Genomic DNA, 21,605 nt, shown 5'->3' with positions numbered 1-21,605 from the left:
CTCCGCGGCATGTGGCATCTTCCCGGACCGGGGCACAAACCCGTGTCCCCTGCATCGGCAGGCGGACTCAACCACTGTGCCACCAGGGAAGCCCGATATACTCAATATTTTGTAATAATCTATAAGGGAGAAGAATCTGAAAAAGAATATATATATATATATATATATATATATACACACACACACACCAGAATCACTGTGCTGTAACACCTGAAACAACATTGTAAATCAACTATACTTCAATAAAATAAATAAAAATCTAAGAACATAAAAAACAATAATTCATTTAAAGCAGTGAATTAAATATGAAACTACTCAAAGGTGAAAAAAAATTTAACACTAGATGAAAGAAAGGTAAAATAGATGATGAAATATTAACCTCTATTGGCAAAAATTTAATTAGAAGTATTAGAAATAACAACAGCTGCCCCAGTCAGAGAGTTCTTACTATGAGGCTGATACTTAATTTGAGATCCTTGAGAGAAAACTGAGGTCAGCACTTTAGGGAACAGACAGAGGGTGATGACTTGCACAAGTTGCCTTGCTGGGAAGTTACAAGCCAGAATGTGGTACCAAGTCTGTCTGGCTCCAAAGCTTACCAGTGACACTCCTTAGAAGTTCCTCAAACTAGCTGACATCAGGAAAGCTTTTCTAAGTTCATTTGTTTATGGATCCAAAGACTTAAGAGTGTTTTAAGTGCTCAGTCTTAGGTGCACTTTGGCTGAATCAGAATGTAAATCAGTCCTTTAAAGCTTTAAAACAAAGCTGACATATCTCCTTCATGCTAAATATACACTCTACAGGGCATCTTTTTCAAAACAGGGTAAGCCTCCTCCTTAGTTTGCAGGCTTAGCTACAAATTAAAATCACCTGAAGAGCTCAACCTACCAAAGCCTGGGCTCCAATCACCTGAGAATCTCTGGGGATGGAGCCTGAAAGTGCTCTTAAGAACCACTGACTTAGCCCATTAAGATGTGCTGGGGCAAGTAACCTCCCTTAATGATCTCCACAAGCATCGTGGGGATATTTTTAGTGCAGTTCTTAACTTTTACTGCTCATCAGAATCACCCAGAGACTTTTAAATAGTTCCAGTGCTCAACCCATACTCCAGAACCATTAGACTGTCTGAGGGTAGGACCCAGGCATCTCTAGTTTATAAAGATCTCCAGGTGATTCCAAGGTGCAGCAAGAGCTGAGCACCACAGCCTTAGCAGCTAATTATTTGCACTAGAAGTTCAATCCCTCATTTGGATGGCATCCCAATGGGTCACCCACCAGCAGCACCATCACGTCGATGATTAGCCTTTTTCTCAGACTCCCCTGCCTTCTCCCGAGGTTGGTGATGACGCCTAAAAGTCTTTCCGTTTGTCAGTCACAATTGCGTTTCCACTTACGGGAAATGCTGCCTGACTCTCCCCTCAGTCCTTCAGAATGGTTCCTACTATTGAATGATTCATCTCATACACACATACAACATGGGTCATTCTCTCACCACTTTCAGTTTTATTACCTCCACTTCCTTTTCTCACTCACTGGCATTTTCAACACTGTCACTTTTTTTGACCTCGTGGACCATATGGGGTTGATGCTGTTCTGGGCATTGGAACCTGGGCAGAAAGCTACAGTGTGGCTGAAACTAACCTGACATCCCAGGACTCTGCCATTCACTGGAGGTGGGCAGAGCTGCTATCCTGTTTGCTCTAGAGGGTAGCTGTAAAAGTTGACATGAGAAGTTTTAAAAGAGAAGAGCTTTGTGCTGCCTTTCCTTGAGAAGCAAAACTCAGAAGGTTATCCTGAAATTCCCAAATGCACACTTTTTGATTAATAACAAATCTGCATGGTTGAGAAGAATAAAAACCTTTGCACATTTCAGGTCTAAACTTTTGAATTACGTAAACCTTCTTACATGGGACATAAGTGAAAAAAATTCTACAGTGAAGCAAAATGCTTTTTATCCAACAATATTTATATGCAAAAGAAGCAGCATTCACTGTGAGGATATTCTCTCAAAGGGCAAGTAAGGTGTTGATTAAAGCTTCCCTAAAACATATACTATTTTGGACTACTAATGAATGGCTGACAAGATTAATCTACATTTTCACCATGAAAACAATCCTCCCTCCAGGCACACACAACAACATCAGTGAAAAAGTCCCTAGCACTAAAAAAAAAATGCGTTTGCTCGATAAAGTACTTCCTGTACTAGGTAAGACTTTGTTCATTACTTCGAAAAATGCTTTCAATGCTATCTCAGATTTTTTCTGCAAAACTGGCAATGGAAAACCCACGGACAATGAATTCAGAGTCTATGATGGAAAAAACATCTGATTTCCCTACAAATTATAAGATAAAATGTAGCAATAATTTACTCCAATAATTTTTATGGGAAAGATTAAGATTATTGACTTTCAAAATAAGGTCTCCACTAATGTCCTAAATTAATTTCAATCCTCTACCTAACAATTGGTACTTGAGAAGGAATTTTAGGTTAATATTTAAAAGTTAATTAAAAACAGTGTAAGCATTCATGTCAGTCAAGCATGACCTCTGCTCTACAATGCATTTAAATGCATGTCACCTTGACCTGTAACACAGCAATGTAAAAAATTTTGGTCAATATAAATCAAATGTACACTAATTTATTCAGCAGGTTTCCTGGTATCTGAATCAACATTAGAAATCTAACCAGTATTTGTTATTCTGCTATTGACAAAAGGAAGCATATTTAAATGATAACAAGTACTCATGGGTGTCATTTGGAAGTTAAATTGTTCCCCAAGGACAGCCTCCGTAAACATCTACATTTAAAGGTCATTTACCACCAAATTATGAACAACTGTTGCATTTATTAGCACAAGTTCAATAGTTTGGAAGCTGCAGCCATCAATTTTTACTGACAGTGAGATCTAACTGTTCACTAATAATAAACAAGGAAAAGAGACCATTTCTATAAACTTTTATTCCCTGCACTATGATCACTTTTTAAAAATGGAGGTACAAAAACCTTCCATAGGTATGTATTTGAAGAGAAAACTTTCCAACTTCAGGGAGAACTAAAGCATAGTTTAAAATAAATATCAGATAACAAAATATAAAAGCTCGTTTTCTCATGTTATATTCATCTGAACAAAAACAAAAAGGAGAAAAACACTACAATGTTTATATATGAATGAAGTGTCTAATTTTACTTTTAGAAGGAAGTGTGATGGTTAACTTTACCATGAGGTGCCTGGATATTCAGTTAAACATTATTCTGGGTGTTGCTGTGAGAGTTTTGAGATGAGATTAATATTTAAACCAGTAGACTAAGTAAAGCAGGTTGCCCTCCATAACGTGGTGGGCCTCTTTGGATTTTGGATGCAACATATTCTGGTCCCTTTACCAAGTGACCTAAAAAGCTGCTAGTTTTGAGTGCACCCCAGAACAAGAGGAGGCTCTGGAATAGGTCCTGCTGCTGTTCAAGCGGCTCTGCCACTTGGGCCATGATGATCCGGCAGATCCAATGGTGCTAGAAGGGCAGTAGCACATGGGGATGGTGTTTGGAGCCTTCGGCAGGACCTTGCAGATGCCTCACAGCGCAGGTCTTTAGGATTCTGGAGCAAAGCTCTGCCATCCTCCGTGGATACCCACTCTCCTTTTGAGGAACAGCTCTTGGCCTACTAACGGGCTTGAGTAGAGACTGAACACTTAGCCAGGACCAAGTTACCATGCAACCTGAACTGTCCATCAGGAACTGGGTGCTATTTGGCTCACCAGGCTAAAAGTTGGGCATGCACAGCAATACTTCATCATTAAACAGGAGTGGTACGTATGTGATTGGGCCCAAGAAGGCTGTGAAGGCACAAGTAAGTTACTTGAAGAAGTGGCCCAAATGCCCATGGTTCCCACTCCTGCTACATTACCGTCTCTCTCCTAGCCTAACCTATGGTCACTTGGGGAATTCCCTATGATCAGGTGATAGAGGAAGAAAAGACCTCTGCCTGGTCTACAGATGGTTCTGTACCATAGGCAGGCACCACCTGAAAGTGGACACCCCATCAATACGGGCCCCTTTCAGGGACACCCTTGGAAAACAATGGTGAAAGGAAATCCTCCCTGTGGGCAAATTGTGAGCAATGCACCTGGTTGTTCACTTTGCTTGGAAGGAGAAATGGGCGGATGTGCTACCACATACCAATTCATAGGTTGTGAGCAATGATTTGGCCGGATGATCAGGGAACTGGAAAGAATATGATTGGACAACGGTGACAAGGAAATCTGAGGAAGAGGTATGTGGACAGACCTCTCCGAATGGGCAAAAAACATGAAGATATTTGTGTCCCATGTGAATGCTCTCCAAAGGGCAACCTCAGCAGAGGAGGATTTTAATAATCAACTGAATAAGATGACCTGTTCTGTGGATACCAGTCAGCCTCCTTCCCCAGCCACCCCTGTCATCGCCCAATGAGCTCATGAACAAAGTGGTCAAGGTGGCAGGGATGGAGGTTATGCATGGGCTCAGCAACATGGCCTTCCACTCACCAAGGCTGACCTGGCTACAGCCACTGCTGAGTGCCAGCAGTAGAGACCAACACTGAGCTCTTAATATGGCATCATTCCCCAGGGTGATCAGCCAGCTTCCTGGTAGTAAGTTGATTACGTTGGACCACTTCCATCATGGAAGGGACAATGTTTTGTCCTTACTGAAACAGACCCTTACTCTGGATACAGATCTGCCTTCCATACATGCAATGCTTTTGCCACGACTACCATCCATGGACTTATGGAATGAATACCTTATCCACCATCACGGCATTCCACAGCACAGCATTGATTCTGATCAAATAACTCATTTCACAGCAAATAAAGTGATGCAATGGGCCCATGATCGTGGAATTACTGGTGTTACCATGTTCCCCACCATCCTGAAGCAACTGGTTTGACAGAAGGTGGAATGGCCTTTTGCAGACTCAGTTACAGTCTCAGCCACGGGGCAATACCTTGCAGGGTGGGACAAGGTTCTCTAGGAAGGTGGATAATGCTCTGAATCAGCATCCAATATAAGGTGCTGTTTCTCCCAAAGCCAGGATTCACAGACCCAGGAATAGAGAAGTGGAAATGGGAGTGACACAATTCACTATTACCCCTAGGGACCCACTGGCAAAAATCTTGCTTCCTGTCCCCATGAATTTATGCTCGGCTGGCCTAGAAGTCTTAGCTCCAAAGGGGAAAAAATGCTTCTATGCTTCTACCAAGAGACACAACAATGATTCCACTGAACTAAAATTTAAGACTATCACCTGGCCACTTTGATCTCCGCGTGTCTCTAAGTAAGTAAGTGCAGAGGGAGTTACTGTGCCGGATGGGGCGACTGATCCTGATTGCCAAGGGGAAACTGGACCAGTACTCCACAATGGAGGTAAGGGAGAGTGTATCTGCAGCACAGGAGATCCATTAGGATGCCTCGTAATATTACGATGCCCTGTGATAAAAGTCAACACAAAACTATAACAATCCAATTCAAGCAGAACTACTAACATCTCAGACCCTTTGGGAATGAAGGTTTGGGTCACTTCACTAGGTAAAGAACCAAGAGCAGCTAATGTACTTGCTGAAGGCAAGGAGAATTATGCACCGGGCAGTGAAAGAAGGTAGTTATAAACATCAGCTGCAAACTTGTGACCAGTTATAGAAATGAGGACTGTAATTGTCATGAGTATTTCCTTCTGATTATGTTATGAATATGTTTGTGTGCACATATAAATGTGTACATACATATATTAATATACAGAAAGCAAATATCTTTGTTTTCTTCCCTCTTTTATCTCCTCATTGTGTAACATAAGATGTACTGACTTTATACAGGAGTATTTAAGTATTGTTAACTTTACATCATAGTATTTAAGTTTCAGGATGTCCTGACTCAAGGACCTTAACTCCTCTTCTGGGTAAGGGGTTAGAGTGTTTTCAGTTGTATACAGGATAGTTGTATCATGTGAGGCAGAATTATGACCTTACTGTCATCTTTATTTGGAGATTAAGTATGGTTTAAGGAGATGCACATGGGTGCCAAGTTGGTAAGGGGTGGACTTGGAATGGTTAATTTTATATGTCAGTTTGACTGACCCACAAGATGCCCAGATATTTGGTCAAACATTTCAAATTAAGCAGGTCCAAAAATAGGACTTCTGATCTTTCCCCCAAAATGTGCTCTACCCAAATTCATCCACATTTCAGTAAACAGTGCCCCCATTCTTCCATTTGCTCAAGCTAAATATCTTGGAGTCATCCCGTTCCTCATTTTTTCTCACACTCCATATCTAATCCATCAGTGAATCCTGTTGGCTCCATCATCAAAATCTGTCCAGAATCCATCTATCTTCCACCACTTTCACCTACAGAACTGTTCTAAGCCATCATCATCTTTTATGTAGGATACTATAATAGCTTCCCAACTGAGCTTCCAGCCTGTACCTGACCCTCCTATAGTTTATCTTCCACACTGAAATGAGACTGATTCTTTTCAAACTTAACTCATGTAACTAACACATAAGGACGGGGATTTCCATCTGTTTTCTCTGCTACTGTGTCCTCAGCATCTAGAAGAGTGCCACTACACTGATCATGTGGTTAGTAATCAATACATACTTGGTGAATCAAATCATTCCTCTGCTTCCCTTCTGTCAGAGTAAAAGCCTTATCCCTCCCTCCTTCCCAGACCTACTGGCTATGCACTGCCCAAACCACCACCTCACCTCACCTCACATTATCCGCCCCCATCACACTACCTATGACCTTATCCCCTATTACCCCCTATTCTCTGACTCCAGTCCAACCTCACTGGACTCCTTTCTACATCTAAAACACACTGGGCACATTCCTATCTCATGCCCTTTGCACACACTGTTCCTGCTGCCTAGACAATGTTCCCTAGATAACCTCATGACTCACCCCTCACCTCCTTCAGGGCTCTGTTCCAATGTCACTTTCCCAGGGAGGGCTTCTCTGATGCTCCCCCCGGCACTCTCTATCCCCCTTCCCTTGTTTATTTTACTCAGCACTTATCACTATCTGAGATATTATACAATTCAATTATCATGTTTATTTCTGCCCTTCTCCACCCATCCAACTAGAATGTAAGCTTCTTGAGGGTAGAAACTGTTGACCGACTCTCCTTGAAGAGAGACCTTTGTCTGTTTTGTTCATTGCTATATCCCAAACAGGTGGATTACTGCCTGCCACTCAGTAGGTAGTCAGTAAATATTTGTTAAATATTTATTTAACAAATGAGTGATCTGTTTCCATTTTCTCTTGGTATTATCAACAACGCTACAATGAATAACTTTACATGTATATCCTGTGCATTCATGGATACAGACCAAAAAGTGGGAAGCCTGGGTCAAAGGCTTATATAAATATTTTATTTAATAAATATTGTCAAACTGACCTCCAAAACAGATTCTCCAAGCTATAGTCTCACCAACAGTAGGAAAGTCTCAGCAACAGACAGTAAAGAACCGTCTCCCCTCACCCTCATTTTCATCAGTACTGGTTTTTATCAATCTTTTTCAGTTTGCCTATCGAATTTTTTAAAAACTTGGTTTCAACTTTGCCCTTCCTTAATTACTAGTGAGACTATCTTGGCATATGTTTTTGGTCATTTGTACCTCTGATATTTCTCTCCTCTTAAAAACAAACAAACAAACAAACACTCTCATTACTTGTAGAGCTTCCAGGACAAAATTTTACCTGGGGATCTACAGTCCCACTACACCACTCAACCCAACCTTCAAACTCCAGTCCCACCCCACCACTTACCCACTACCCAGACTTCTCACCCTTCCCAAGGCCCTTCCTTGAACCTGAAATGATCTTCGTCCCTTTCTCAAACTGGCAAACTGCCCCTCATACTTCCAGAACAGGCTCTCATGTCAGCTACCCTGCACCCAAAATACCAGTGCAATGCCTGCGAGAAAGGAGGCACATAATAATCACAAGAATGAATTGTTGCTCTACTGGGCTTGTGTAATTTTGAAAATAAGACTGAGTTCCACTGGCAAGGTGAAGAGAACGGGGAGGGTGTATAAGAGAGAGAAGCTCACGGTTTCTAAAACAATTTCTAAATTCCTAAATTTATCTAAACTCAAAGAACTAAGAAAAGGCAGATGGTGAGACTCAACCCACATACTGGTTCTTCCTTAGAATAAAAACTTTTAAGTGAAAACCTGAGTAATCTGCGCTTTTAATAAAAATCAACAAGAGGACAGTAGCATATTTAAAATACCTACAACACTCCCTTCAAAAAAGGGGGGAGAAACTAGAAGGGGGACACAGAATATTTCAAATATGCCCAATCCAGTCATCAGAATTTAGCCAGCAAACTACATGGAATCTACATTCAGATACCACTATTCACCGATCAGATTGGCAAAAATCCAAAAGCCTGACAACATGCTCAATTGGCAAGCTTGTGAGGAAACCAGAACTCTCATAAACTGCTATGGGAGTGCAAAATTGCACAATTCAAGGAAGGGAATTTGACAATGCCTGGCAAAATTAAATACGCATTTACCTTTTGATCTCGTAACCCACTGCTAGGAATCTATTTTAAAGATACACTGACAAAAATACAAAAACACATATGGACAAGGCTATTGACTGCAGCCAACGATGGAGAGCAAAGAGCTATAGAAAAGAATGCAGCATCTCGGCGTATGCCCATGTAGTCATCTCCAGGATATACTGTTATGTAAAAAAAAAAAAAAAAAAGCAGGTGGAAGAAAATGTTTTAATGCATTACTGTTTAATCTAAGAACAGGAGCAGAGGAACGAGCATATTTGTATTTGTGTATATATATATATTTGTAGTATAAGGATAAACCATAACCTTTTTTTCTTAATGGTCATTAATGGCAGAGGAAGGAAACGGTGAATAGGACATAAACAGAAGTTAGATTTCCGCAGATAAACCTGATGCAGTAGATACTTTACACAAGTACAAAACAAAATTAATTTTTAAAAAATCCCTATGAATACAAAATAAAATGAGACTGGGTAGCTAGTTGGTGTTATCAGAGATGCAGATCCCACGGATGTGGAGGGCTGATCACGGGACTTGAGCATCCTGGGATTTTGGTATGCAGAGCGGATCCTGGAACCAATCAATGGGCCACAGATAACGAGGGACAACTGTACTGAGATTTTCAGTGTGGGAGAAAGGAGACACAGTTGAAGACACAAGTGAATAAGAAAATAAATTCCTTCCTTGACCACAGAAAAGATCTAGAGACCTCCACAAATGTGGTCGTCCCTTGGAATCTGTGGGGGATGAGTTCCAGGAGCCCCAAACTCTGTGGATGCTCAAGTCCTTTACAAAAAAGGACACTGTACAGTAAATACAGTCCGCTCTCCATATCCGTGTGCTTGGCATCTGCTGATTCCATGAACTGCGAAAAGGTTTAGGTTGGTTGAATGGGTGTGAAACCCACAGATCCGGAAAGCCGACCCTATATACCCCATGCCCAGATCATGGTCTCTAAATCATTTCCCACTAAAGGTAACCAGACACAGCACCCAACTTGAAAAAGCCTAACTTGAAAATGACCAAAGACGGGACAAAAAGTACATAAGAATGACAAAGGCAGTGGACTGAACTACATAAAACATGCTAATATACATAAATTCATAACAGTGCTAATTTTTAAAAGAAAGCCTCTATGATCACCTTTAGTTTGTGATCTTTGGAGGCAACCAATCCATAATGTTGACAAATAAATAATAAGAGAAAGAATCAAGAATTTATCCTGCCTTTCCTATAAAAACTAAGCTTCAGAGTAACTAATTTATGAGGCAAAGTTCCTTCTTTATACATGTATTCAAGCCAATAAATGAAGATAGAATGATAAAATTAGTATATCAATGCTAAGCAACCACTAATGAATTAATAGATTCCTTATTAATTAACATTAATTAATACTAATTAATTAACATTGATTAATATTAATAGGCAATGTGCTTCGAGGGCTGCTAGCATCACAAATCAAATCTTAAAATGACCAAGCCTCTACCTTTTTACCATGTAAGGAACAGAAGAATGTGTTAATATTTTTATATTACACGTGACAAGGATGTAATGACAAGGATGTAATCAGCAAAATCCAGTGTGGGAAACTCTATGAGACAAATGTCACAGTTTATACAACCAAATAATTGTTAAAAAACAAAAAAGCAAGGGAGAGAGGTAGAAAAAGAACCTATAGATTAAAAAAGATATATTAAGCAATCACATTGAATAGACCTAGTTTCAATCCCAATTCAAACAAGCTGCATTAAAAAAAAAAAAGAACATGAATGGGAAAATTAAGGAAATGTAAAAATGGATTGATATTTACAATATTGATGAATTATGGCTTATTTTTAAATAATCTGATAATGATATTGTGATTGTTTTCTAAAAGGGGAATCTTTATTTTTTAGACATACAAACTGAAAATATTCACTGATAGGTCTGAGGTTTCCTTCAAAATGAAATCTTGGGGAGGCTGTGCAAGGAGCAGTGGGAAAGAATAGGAGACAAAACTGGCCATGAGTTTATCATTTTTAAAGCTGGGTAAAGGGCTTCCCTGGTGGCGCAGTGGTTAAGAATCCGCCTGCCAATGCAGCGGACACGGGTTCGATCCCTGGTCCGCGAAGATCCCGCGTGCCTCGGAGCAACTAAGCCCGTGTGCCACAACTAGTGAGCCTGCGCTCTAGAGCCCGCAAGCCACAACAACTGAGCCCACTCGCCCCAGCTACTAAGCCCGCGCACCTAGAGCCCGTGCTCTGAAGCAAAAGAAGCCACCGCAATGAGAAGCCCGCGCACAACAACGAAGAGTAGCCCCTGCTCGCCGCAACTAGAGAAAGCCAGCGCATCAACGAAGACCCAATGCAGCCAAAAATAAATAAAATAAATTTTTAAAAATTAAAAAAAAAAAAAGTTGAGTAAAAAGGTCACTATTCTCTGCAGTGCTGGAGATGTTGAAATTTTCCATAATAAGTGATTACTTTTAAAAGGGAGGGTGAGCAAGACAACAATTGAAAATTAAAACTGAACAGACAAATACAAAGCAAAATAACAGGAAATTGCATTAAAAACCTGAATGAGTACCTGGAAAACTAGCATAAGAATACAAGGTATGAGCCCAATGATTTGCTTGTTTTGGAGAGATGCAGTGGGGGATGGAAGAGAATGGAGAAGGTGGGAAATATGTATCTCCATGCCCGCTGTAATACATCCCAATCATTTATATAAACATACTAGTCTCTGTGATTTTGAAGGAGAAAAATATGTAGTAAATAGGGCTAGAAAACTAAACCTGAATTGAACTGACGAAAGTTGTAATAAGAATACAAGTTGGTTAAATGTAATCGTTGCTTCTGTAGTACTTCAAAGTCTCTGCAAAGAGTTTATCTTACATAGCACAAATATTTATCCTGGACTTTGGTTTACATTATTAATTCACATTACAGAACTTTAAAAAAAAAAGTAAACTTCAAGGCAGTCCCTACTTGAAATAATATGAATAAATCACGAACATAACTGGAGACACCATTCCTTGCACTTTGTAAGGATTCTCTCACTTCATCCTTAAACCATCCTATAAGGTAGTTACAGGCAGACCTCATTTTATTGCACTTCCCTTTATTACACTTTGCAGATATTGCATTTCTTACAAATTGAAGGTTTGTGGCAACCCTACGTGGAACAAGTCTATTAGCACCGTTTTTCCAACAGCATTTGTTCACTTCATGTCTCTGTGTAACATTTTGGTAATTCTTGCAATATTTCCAACTTTTCCATTATTATTATGTTTGTTATGGTGATCTTGTGATTACTGATCTTTGATGTTACTATCGTAATTGTTTGGGGGCGCCAGAAACTGTGTCCATATAAGACAGCAAATTTAATCGATAAATGTTGTGTGTGTTCTGACTGCTCCACAAACTGACCACTCACCATCTCTCTCCTTCTCCTTGGGCCTTCCTATTCCCTGAGACACAACAATATTGAAATTAGGCCAATTAATAACACTACACTGGCCTCTGAGTGTTCAAATGAAAGGAAGAGTTGCACATCTCTCACTTTAAATCAAAAACTAGAAATGATTAAGCTTAGTGAGGAAGGCATGCTGAAAGCCAAGATAAGCTAAAAGCTAGACCTCTTGCACCAAACAGTTAACCAAGTTGTGAATGGACAAGTTCTGGAAGGAAATTAAAAGTGCTACTGCAGTGAACACATGAATGGTAAAAAGTGAAACAGCCTTATTGCTGATATGGAGAAAGATTTAGTGGTCTGGATAGAAGATCAAGCCAGCCACAACATTCTCTTAAGCCAAAGCCTAATTCAAACAAGTCCCTAACTCTCTTCAATTCTGTGAAGGCTGAGAGAGGTGAGGCAGCTGCAGAATAAAAGTTTGAAGCTAGCAGAGTTTGGTTCATGAGGTTTAAGGAAAGAAGCCGTCTCCATAACATCAAAGCGCAAGGTGAAGCAGCAAGTGGTGATGTAGATAGAATCTGCAACAAGTTATCCAGAAGATCTAGCTAAGATAATGAATGAAGGTGGCTACGCTACACAACAGATTTTCAATGTAGATGCAGCAGCCTTTTCTTGGAAGATGTCATCTGGGACTTTTCATAGCTAGAGAAGAGAAGTCAATGCCTGGCTTCAAAGCTTCAAAGGACAGGCTGACCCTCTTGTTAGGGGCTAATGCAGCTGGTGACTGAAGCTAAAGCCAGTGCTCATTCACCATTCCAAAAACCCTAGGGCCCTTAAGAATTATGGTAAATCTACTCTGCCTGTGCTCTCTAAATGGAATATCAAAGCCTAGATGACAGCACATCTGTTGACAACATGGCTTACTGAATATTTTAAGCCCACTGTTGAGACCTACTGCTCAGAAAAAAAAATTCCCTTCAAAATATGACTAGTCATCGACAATGCACCTGGTCACCCAAAAGCTCTGATGAAGATGTACAACGAGATTCATATTGTTTTCATGCCTGCTAAGACAACATCTGTCCATAGCCTGTGCCACGGATTAAGGAGTAGTTTCAAATTTCAAGTCTTATTTCTTAAGAAATACATTTTAGAAGGCTATAGCTGCCACAGATGGTGATTCCTCTGATGTATCAGGGCAAAGTAAATTGAAAACCTTATGGAACAGATTCACCATTCTACATGCCATTAAGGACATTCATGATTCATGGGAAGAGGTCAAAATAGCAACATTACCAGATGTTTGGAAGAAGTTGATTCCAACCCTTCATGGATGACTTTGAGAGGTCCAAGACTTCAGTGGAGGAGTTCACTGCAGATGTGTTAGAAACAGCAAGAGAACTAGAACTAGAAGTGGAGCCTGAAGATGCAACTGAATTGCTGCAATCTCATGATGAAACGTCAGTGGATGAGGAGTTGCTTCTTATGAGCAAAGAAAGTGGTTTCTTGAGATGGAATCTACTGGTGAAGACTGTTGAAATGACAACACGGATTTAGAATATAACATAAAGTGAGATGATAAAGCAGCAACAGGGTGTGAGAGGACTGACTCCAATTTTGAAAGAAGTTCTGTGGGTAAAATGCTATCAAACAGCATTGCATGCTGCAGAGAAACCATTCATGAAAGGAAGAATCCATCAGTGCAGCAAATTTCACCGTTGTCTTATTTTAAGAAATAGCCACAGCACCACAACCTTCGGCAACTATCACCCTGATCAGTCAGCAGACATCAACGTCAAGGCAAGACTCTCAGCCAGCATAAAGATTACGACTCACTGAAGGCTCTGATGATGGTTAGCATCTTTTAGCAGTAAGGTTTTTTTCTTTTTCTTTTTCTTTTCTTTTTTTTTTTTGCAGTACGCGGGCCTCTCACTGTTGTGGCCTCTCCCGTTGTGGAGCACAGGCTCCGGACACGCAGGCTCAGCAGCCATGGCTCACGGGCCCAGCCGCTCCGCGGCATGTGGGATCCTCCCGGACCGGGGCACGAACCCATGTCCCCTGCATCGGCAGGCGGACTCTCAACCACTGCACCACCAGGGAAGCCCCAATAAGGTATTTTTTAATTAAGCTATGTAAAATTTTTTTTTTTTAGACATAATGAGACTGCTCACTTAATAGACTACAGTATAGTGTAAACATAACTTTTATAGCTCTGGGAAACCAAAAAATTTGTGTGACTCTCTTTATTGCAATAAGCAGTGGTCTGGAACTGAACTCGAAATATCTCTGAGGTATGTCTGTACTAGTATCCTCTTTTACAGATGAGGAAAATAAGACACAGGAAGATTAAGTAGCTTGCCCAAAGTCTGGCTTCAGGCTAAATGCTGCAGGCAAGATTTGAGGCAGACAGCACGAGTCCATCCACAGCCTGTGCTTTTCATTGTGAGGCTGTGTCAGCTTCTGTCATAAACTGGTATAATATTATAAATAGGGTTTTGCCAAGTGGCAAAACTTTCCAAGGAAGCATCTGAAATAATCAAAATTTGATTTAATCTGTTCAGGTTCATATCTAATAACATGCCTGTCTCATTTTTGAGAGACAGTGTACTACAACTTGGACTACTTAGTATCACATCAAAGCAGATGAAACTAAATACAATGTGGTACCCTGGATGAGATCCTGGAGCAGAAAAAGCACGTTAGTGGAAAAATTGGTGAAATCCAAAAAGTCTGGAGCTTAGTTAATAACAAGTTACCAATGCTAGTTTCCTTATTTTGACATTACCATGGTAACGGATGATGGTAACAGCGGAACTGGGTGAGGGGTACACGGAACTGTTGGTACTAATTTTGCAACTTTTCTGCAAATCTAAAATTATTTTAAAATCAAAAGTTTATTTTAAAAGAATAGATCAATTTCTAAGCACCGTATCTTCAAAATTCAATCCTCTTGTAAAATGTTTGATTTTCAAGTGAATGTAGCATTCTGTTTATGTTCAAGAATATTTTCAAACTGTATTTCTTGTCTTTAAGGGTAAGGAACGTATCTTACACATGCTTGACTTAATCACTCAACACACGTTTAATGTTCGCCTATGATGTGAGTTTACCACGTGTGAGGCACTGTGCCAGCTATGTCCTTGTTACACAAAGGCCTCCTGTATCATGTTTATAAAGGGAAGATAATCGTTGTGGGCACTGTGGTCTTGCTATCCTTCTGAACTTCTCCCACTGCGGTGTCTACAGGGTTAGGTGGCAGGAACGGACTGACCGCATTCCTAGCTCCAGGGATGCCCCCTAACTATTCTCACTCCATCTGGTTAACTTATCCTTGCCACAGTGATTACACGAATCATGGTGAAGGCAGCCAATCAGCACACAGAATTCCTCTGGCAACTGCATTGGTTGAGGAACTAACTAGGGATAATGAGATATGAAGGAAGAAAAGTGTCCTTGCTCTGAAGAAACACCCTCTCTTCCTCTGGATTTTGTAGAATATGATTTTTTTTTAAATCTGCAATATGTTACCATTTCGTCACCAGGTGGAAGCTACTCTGAGGATGAAAGTAAACAGAAAGTGGAAGTGGCCAGGCCCCCTTGATCTTACCAGTGTCATTCTCACAAATATAAAATGGCAATAATAATATTTCCCACAGACCACTGTTAATTCCAAGGCAATATGTGCACTACGGTTATGTTAAAAACAACAAAAACAACTAAGAATTGGGATGATATTAAGGTTTTGCTAACCTTGTGGTAGTATTTACATTTTGGTTATGTTTCTTTAAAAAGTCTTTGCCTGTCAGATATTCACAGTAAAATGTTTACAGGTGAAATTTTATTTTGGATTTGCTTTAAAATACTCCAGAATTTTTTTTTTAATGGAAGAATGAAGGGTGGTGAACGAAATAAGTATTGTAAAATATTGAAGGTGAGTAATGGGTAAATGGTGGTTTATTATATTGTTCTATTTGTGTATTTTAATCCAGAAAATATTAAACTGATAATTATCCCTGCATATCTCAATATTATGATCGTGTATATATGGAGCTGCCTTATCTATTGAAAAGCATGATATAAAGTAAATCAGTGAAAGAGTCCAGATCTCAAGAAAAAGACATATTTGTATAAACACAACACAGTCACACACATACAGTTAAAATGGACTTGAAGGGCTTCCCCGGTGGCGCAGTAATTGAAAGTCCGCCTGCCGATGCAGGGGACATGGATTCATGTCCCGGTCCGGGAAGATCCCACATGCCGCAGAGCAGCTGGGCCCGTGAGCCATGGCCGCTGAGCCTGCGCGTCTGGAGCCTGTGCTCCGCAACGGGAGAGGCCACAGCAGTGAGAGGCCCGCGTACCGCAAAAAAAAAAAAAAAAAAAAAAAAGGACTTGAAAATCTATCTAATTGAATGCCTCGATTTTTACAGCTATGGAAAATGAAATCTAATACCTTCCAACTTTTATGGTGTTACATGAATGGTAATTCTAGTTTTGTTTTGTTTTTACCAACCACGTTATCTGAAAATGGAAAATATAAATACTAACCTATACTGGCACCCAGGACCTGCTTCCTTTCAGGTCCAGTGGACTGTTCTCCATCCCCACCTGACAAGGCCAGTGAGCCATATCTAGCACTTTCCTTCTTATAAAGCACCTACTGCTCTTTCTCTTCCTGCCTCACACCCCTCACCCAGACCTCTCTATGTATCCTGAACTCCAAAATGAAATGGCCTCATCTGCCACAAAAAACTCAGCAGGCCCCCAAATGAAACTGCCCACATGTCAGTTTTTTTTTTTGTCACTGGCACCCAATACTCACGGGAGTCACCCTGTTGCCTCACATCTGGTCACCAGACCCTGGAGATTCCTGTAAGTCCTCCCCTTTCCTTTCCCAGTTGCCTTAGTTCAGCCCTCATTCTCTCATTTCTGGTCATTTTGCATCTCCTATATGATTAATGCTCCAGGGTCATCTTTCTAAATGCAAAGCTAATCATGTTACTTCCTTCCTTAAAACTCCAGCGACTTCCCACTGTCTGAAGCTGAAGTCCATACCCCTTTAGAGCTCTCAAGGCTAGCCATCTGGTCTCTCCACACCTCCCTCTGTCAGGAATCACTGCACAACCCCAGTCCAACTCACTGAGCTGCTTCACGCCTCAGGATCACTGTGCTTCTGACTTTCTTCTATTAGAAGACTCATTCATTATTTATTCAGCACACATGTAGTGAATTTTCACTATGTGATAAGCCCTGTACAAGGAAACAGCAGTGGCGAGTGACACTGTCCTAGCCTCAAGGAGCTTACAGCCTAGCAGGGGAACAGATATTAAACAAATACACTATGGGGGGTAGGGGTAGGGTGGGAAGGGTTCACCTGCATTTTGTTACAATATCCTTTCCTGCTTCTTTGTAAACTAAAATGATTTAGAAGTGGCCCTTTTTTTGTTTGGTGTGGTTTGTTTTTTGGTGAATCTGGGCGTTTAACATGCCTTTTTCCTGAGATGAAATTTTGCCCCGCACTTCCTCTTTTTGGAATTCACAATCCCAGCAAAATTCTCTTCAGATTTCAAGTGTCAGCATTCCTGAGCACCCCTTCCCCCCCACCCAGAGCACATCACCCTAAGGCAGAGCTGAATGTCCCTGTTCCTCCTCAGGACTCCAGCTGACATCAGAGCGCTCTAACCCTTCCCCCCCGACCCCTGCTGCACGGGCTGAGGGTCCCTAAGGACAGCAACAACATACTTCCACCTTTCAATTCCCCACCTAACACAGTGCAGGCCCACGGTAATGTTTAAACGTTCAAAGGGCAAATATTCACTCTTCAAAGGTAAATTACTTCATACATAAAGCATAACTTCGTATAAGCTTTTTGAATAACAATTGAGCAATACTGATAAAAACTTAGAAGGCCCAGAAGTACCACTTCTAGTTAATGTTCTACAGCAATCCTAGTAGTAGGCATAAAAAGCATGTACAGGGATATCTTATTTCAACATTTGGCATAGCTGCCAAAAACTAGAAGCAAATGTCAATGGCCACCAACAGAGATCTGTGTTAACAAATTATGGTGCATTCCTTCTGCGGAAGATCCCTTTGCTACCAGTAAGAAGGAGACAGACCTATCCATATTGGCACAGAAAGATATCCATAAGCTGTACAATGACAGTTATAGTGAAATCCTGCTATTTATTCTAAAAAAGAAAAAAACATGTTTTCATAGCATAGGGGGGAAAGTCTCTAAGAAAGCACCCCTATGCGTTATCCCTAAGGGCATGGGACAAGAAGGAGGAAAAATCATCCTGTACTTTACATTTCCTATCACTGAATTTGTTAGAATGCAGTTTAATATTTCTTAAATTTGAAACACAATCACTAAAGTAGAAAGGTACTTTTTACACTAAAGTATACATTATTTTACCAGTTTCTTGTTTAGGGAACTGAGATGATATTTTTAAATTTTGGGTTTTTCTAAAAAGATGAAATATTATTCGATGCTACCTTCCCAGCACCCAGAATACACACACATAGCAGGCACTCGGTTAATGTTTGCTGAATGAATAAACTGCTGTACAATTCCAAAACTTCTGGCCAAGGGTAGAAAGTATCTGCTTCACAAACTCACAAAGGAAAAAAATCACTTGCAGAAGTATCTTAACAAATGGTTACCAACGTACATAAATTCGGATTTTTTTAAAGTAAATTTTCAAAAAGCACACAAACTCTCCTCACATAAGCAATCTTCTACCTACCAAGTTTACCAAGAAAAAGGCTCCTTCCAAATCAGTTTAATTCAAAACCTGGAGTGTGGCATATGGCTGGCCATAACACAAGTAATAAAAAGAAATAGGAAAACTTGGGTTAAAACACAGGTACTCTAATAGAAAAAACCAATCATTTTGATCCACCTAAGTGCTTATTTGGGGAGGTAATTAACTTTTAGCTTGGACTACTGAGACCAAGGCCCCTGACAAGCAGCCTGTTTATTTCCAGGTGCTAAAAGAATGCCCTAGAGATGGAAAGCCCTCCATGACTGTTGATGCTGATGGGAGAGGTGAGACACCTGAAAGAAGGAAAGACAACCAAGGTTTTAGGCTTAAGGAAAAAGACTTGAATAGGTTCAAATTTAAGGTCATTCCTCCACCCCTTTTTTTGAAGTAAGATACAGTATATTTAATCAATTTCATAACTCATTTATTTATATAAATAACGGCCAGGGAGCTCAGCTCTTCCTTGGTTGAAGTCCCCCCTCCCCCCAAGGGAAGGCACTTTGAGAACTTGTTTTGGGATACATGGACCCAGTAGTCTACGTAATTCTAGAAACCCACATACTCCTTGGACTTTTTTTTTTTAATCACTACTCTTAATTCTAAAAATTCCTTTGAGAGGGTGATTTAATCCTCGCTATAAAAACACAAGGTTCCAAATAAGTTGTCACCAAAACCCAATAATCTTTAGAGAAGAGAGAGATTAAAATACTTCTCTGCCAAACTAATGTAACTGGAGTTTAGCAAGTGGGTGAATTAAATAACAAGTGAATAAGTGAATAAAATAACAATCCTTTAGAGTGCCCTGTGCAATTTTCCCCAAAGCCTACCTGTTCTTTAAATGGAAATAAAATTTTCCAAGGTCTATCCCAGGCTGAGGCATTTCTCCCTCTAGCAATGACTGTCTAGATGAAGATGTCTAAGTTCGCTGGGAAATCAACTACCTACAGTTCATTTACTAAACTTATTACCCGAAGGTTCCAGGCCCTGGTCTCTGCCCTCCCTGCCACTCCTCCACTCTTGAAAGCAGGGATCCTGTTTCTCATTCTTCAGAGACCACAGTCCTAAGTATGGAACAGGTGCTCAGTGAGTACCTGATTTTTGCCATTTCATGGCACTGCATAACTAGAAAAAGACTGGGAATCATCTAAAAGCAACACATGTGTTTGCTTTGGCTAATAAATTCTACAAATGATGATTTTTTTTAATTAGCGTATTTTCCATCTGAATGAATCCCTACGTAACTTGGAAACCAACATCAACCCGCCCGCAAAGACGCTTCTGTCTGGACAGAGGAGCAGCTGTGCCAGAAACGAACGCAGCCCATCCCGGGCTCCAGAGGGCTGGCGGCGGGGAGAATGGCGAGCGCCGCGTCCGAGGACACGACTCCCGGCGCTCCTAGCCGGAGGCCGGGAGCCGGGCGGGGAGGGGGAAGGGACCAAACCGGGGCCCCCCGAGCGCCCGCCGCCGCGCCAGGGAGGGGGCTCCTGTTTCCTTGACAACCGCGCCGGGGCGCAGCCTTCTCAGTGGGCCCGAGGAGGGGAGGGAAAGGGAGGGGAGCGAAGGGACCCCACCCCTCAACCCCGCGCAGGGGCGGCGGCTGCCGGAGGAACCTTCCGGACTCAGCAGCCGCAGGCCTGGCTCGCGGGGCCCTGTCCCGCCGCGGCCGGCGCCTACCGTGTATCCCCGCTCCAGGTCACTCTCCTCATAGCGAAAGGACGGGATGTAGACCTCCATGGTCGCGCCAGCCGGCCAGCGGAGGGCGAGCGGGGGGCGGGCTCACGGCCGCGGCCGCCGCCCCGCCCCCGGCCCCGCCGCCCCACCCCCCTTCCCGGAGCCCACGGGACCCAGAGAGTGCGCGGAGCGGGGCAGGGGCGGGAGCCGAGGGCCGGCAGCCGAGGGCGTGGGGACTCTGTAGCCCGCCGCTCTCTGGGCGGGCCCGGGGCCGGAGCCGGGGGCCGGGAGCCGAGGGCGCGGGGCTCTGGGCTCCTGGGTTTCAGGCCCAAAGGGCGGCAGAGATCAGCTGGGCCCGGAGGAGGCGGGGCCTGGAAACCTGTGAGTCTGCAGAAAAGGGGTGTGCGTGCCACCGCGCCGGGGACAGGGCCGCACCCCGACGCTCCCTGCCCTGAGGCTCGAGCGTGCGCTAGGCTTGCAATTTGCAAGACACCACCCTTAACAGATCGCCAGACAGCAAGGAGTAGAAAAGCATGGAGCCTCTTCATTTTGCTTTTGATTGGTTGAATTTTCGCCTTAACACTCGGCTGGCACGAACAGCAGCGAACCCTGCACTACTTCTACCAAGACTTAACTGTTTCCCTTCGATTCCAGGGTCAGCGTCTCCTTCTGAGTTAGCCGTCGAACCTGGGAATGATGCTATAATACAGAGCCTGAAAGTCGGCTGCTCACTGAGACAAACATTCCGGTGCTCCAGTTCTAAAATCCTGCCTGTATAGGGCTTTTAAACTACAAGATAAAAATAGAAGACGGGGGGTAAAGGGAAGAAAGAAAGAAGAAAGAAAGGTGAGGGTTGGAATCTGCCCCTCAGGCCAGAACATAATAACCCGTTCCAATGAGGAAATTTGGTTATCAGGTTACATTTGCAAACTCCGAGTTTCTTCCTTAGGTTAGAGCACAGGGCAGAACAGAAACTTGAAGGTGACTTGTATAGCAAGTTTCTTGGGCTGCAAGTAAACAGCTGTGACTACGTCAGTTTGCCCTTGAGGCCAGGGGGCATTTCAACTTGAAACTCTGAAGTTTATGATGAGACCTTAGTCATGCAAAAGAGGAATAATCAGGACCTTTGCTTTAAGAGCTTGCCTGATGTGGACCCTGCAAAGCCCTCTACAGTAGCCTCAGGTGAAGACCCCACCTCCTCACCACACATTTGC

The 21,605-nt window shown here is 42.0% G+C and overlaps 1 protein-coding gene across 3 annotated transcripts in view; it reads right to left on the bottom strand.

Moving 5' to 3' along the window:
- The window catches only part of SNX24 (sorting nexin 24), a 170,665-nt gene extending 149,937 nt beyond the window's left edge, over positions 1-20,728 (bottom strand). For 2 of the 3 annotated variants that reach the window (XM_081231564.1, XM_081231566.1), the window contains exon 1: positions 20,395-20,481. Coding sequence is in view for 1 of the 3 variants with exons in the window: in XM_081231565.1 (XP_081087691.1) it covers positions 20,395-20,454 (60 nt within the window). In the remaining 2 variants the exon portion in view is untranslated. Of the gene's footprint in view, positions 1-20,394 lie in introns of all 3 variants that reach the window. The other variant, XM_081231565.1, reaches the window with a different exon arrangement.
- Positions 20,729-21,605: the final 877 nt, after the last annotated feature.

This window comes from Mesoplodon bidens, assembly GCF_964165515.1.
Source record: "Mesoplodon bidens genome assembly, chromosome: 4".
Taxonomy (NCBI): Eukaryota; Metazoa; Chordata; class Mammalia; order Artiodactyla; family Ziphiidae; genus Mesoplodon; species Mesoplodon bidens.
This window is presented reverse-complemented; position numbering and strand designations above follow the sequence as displayed.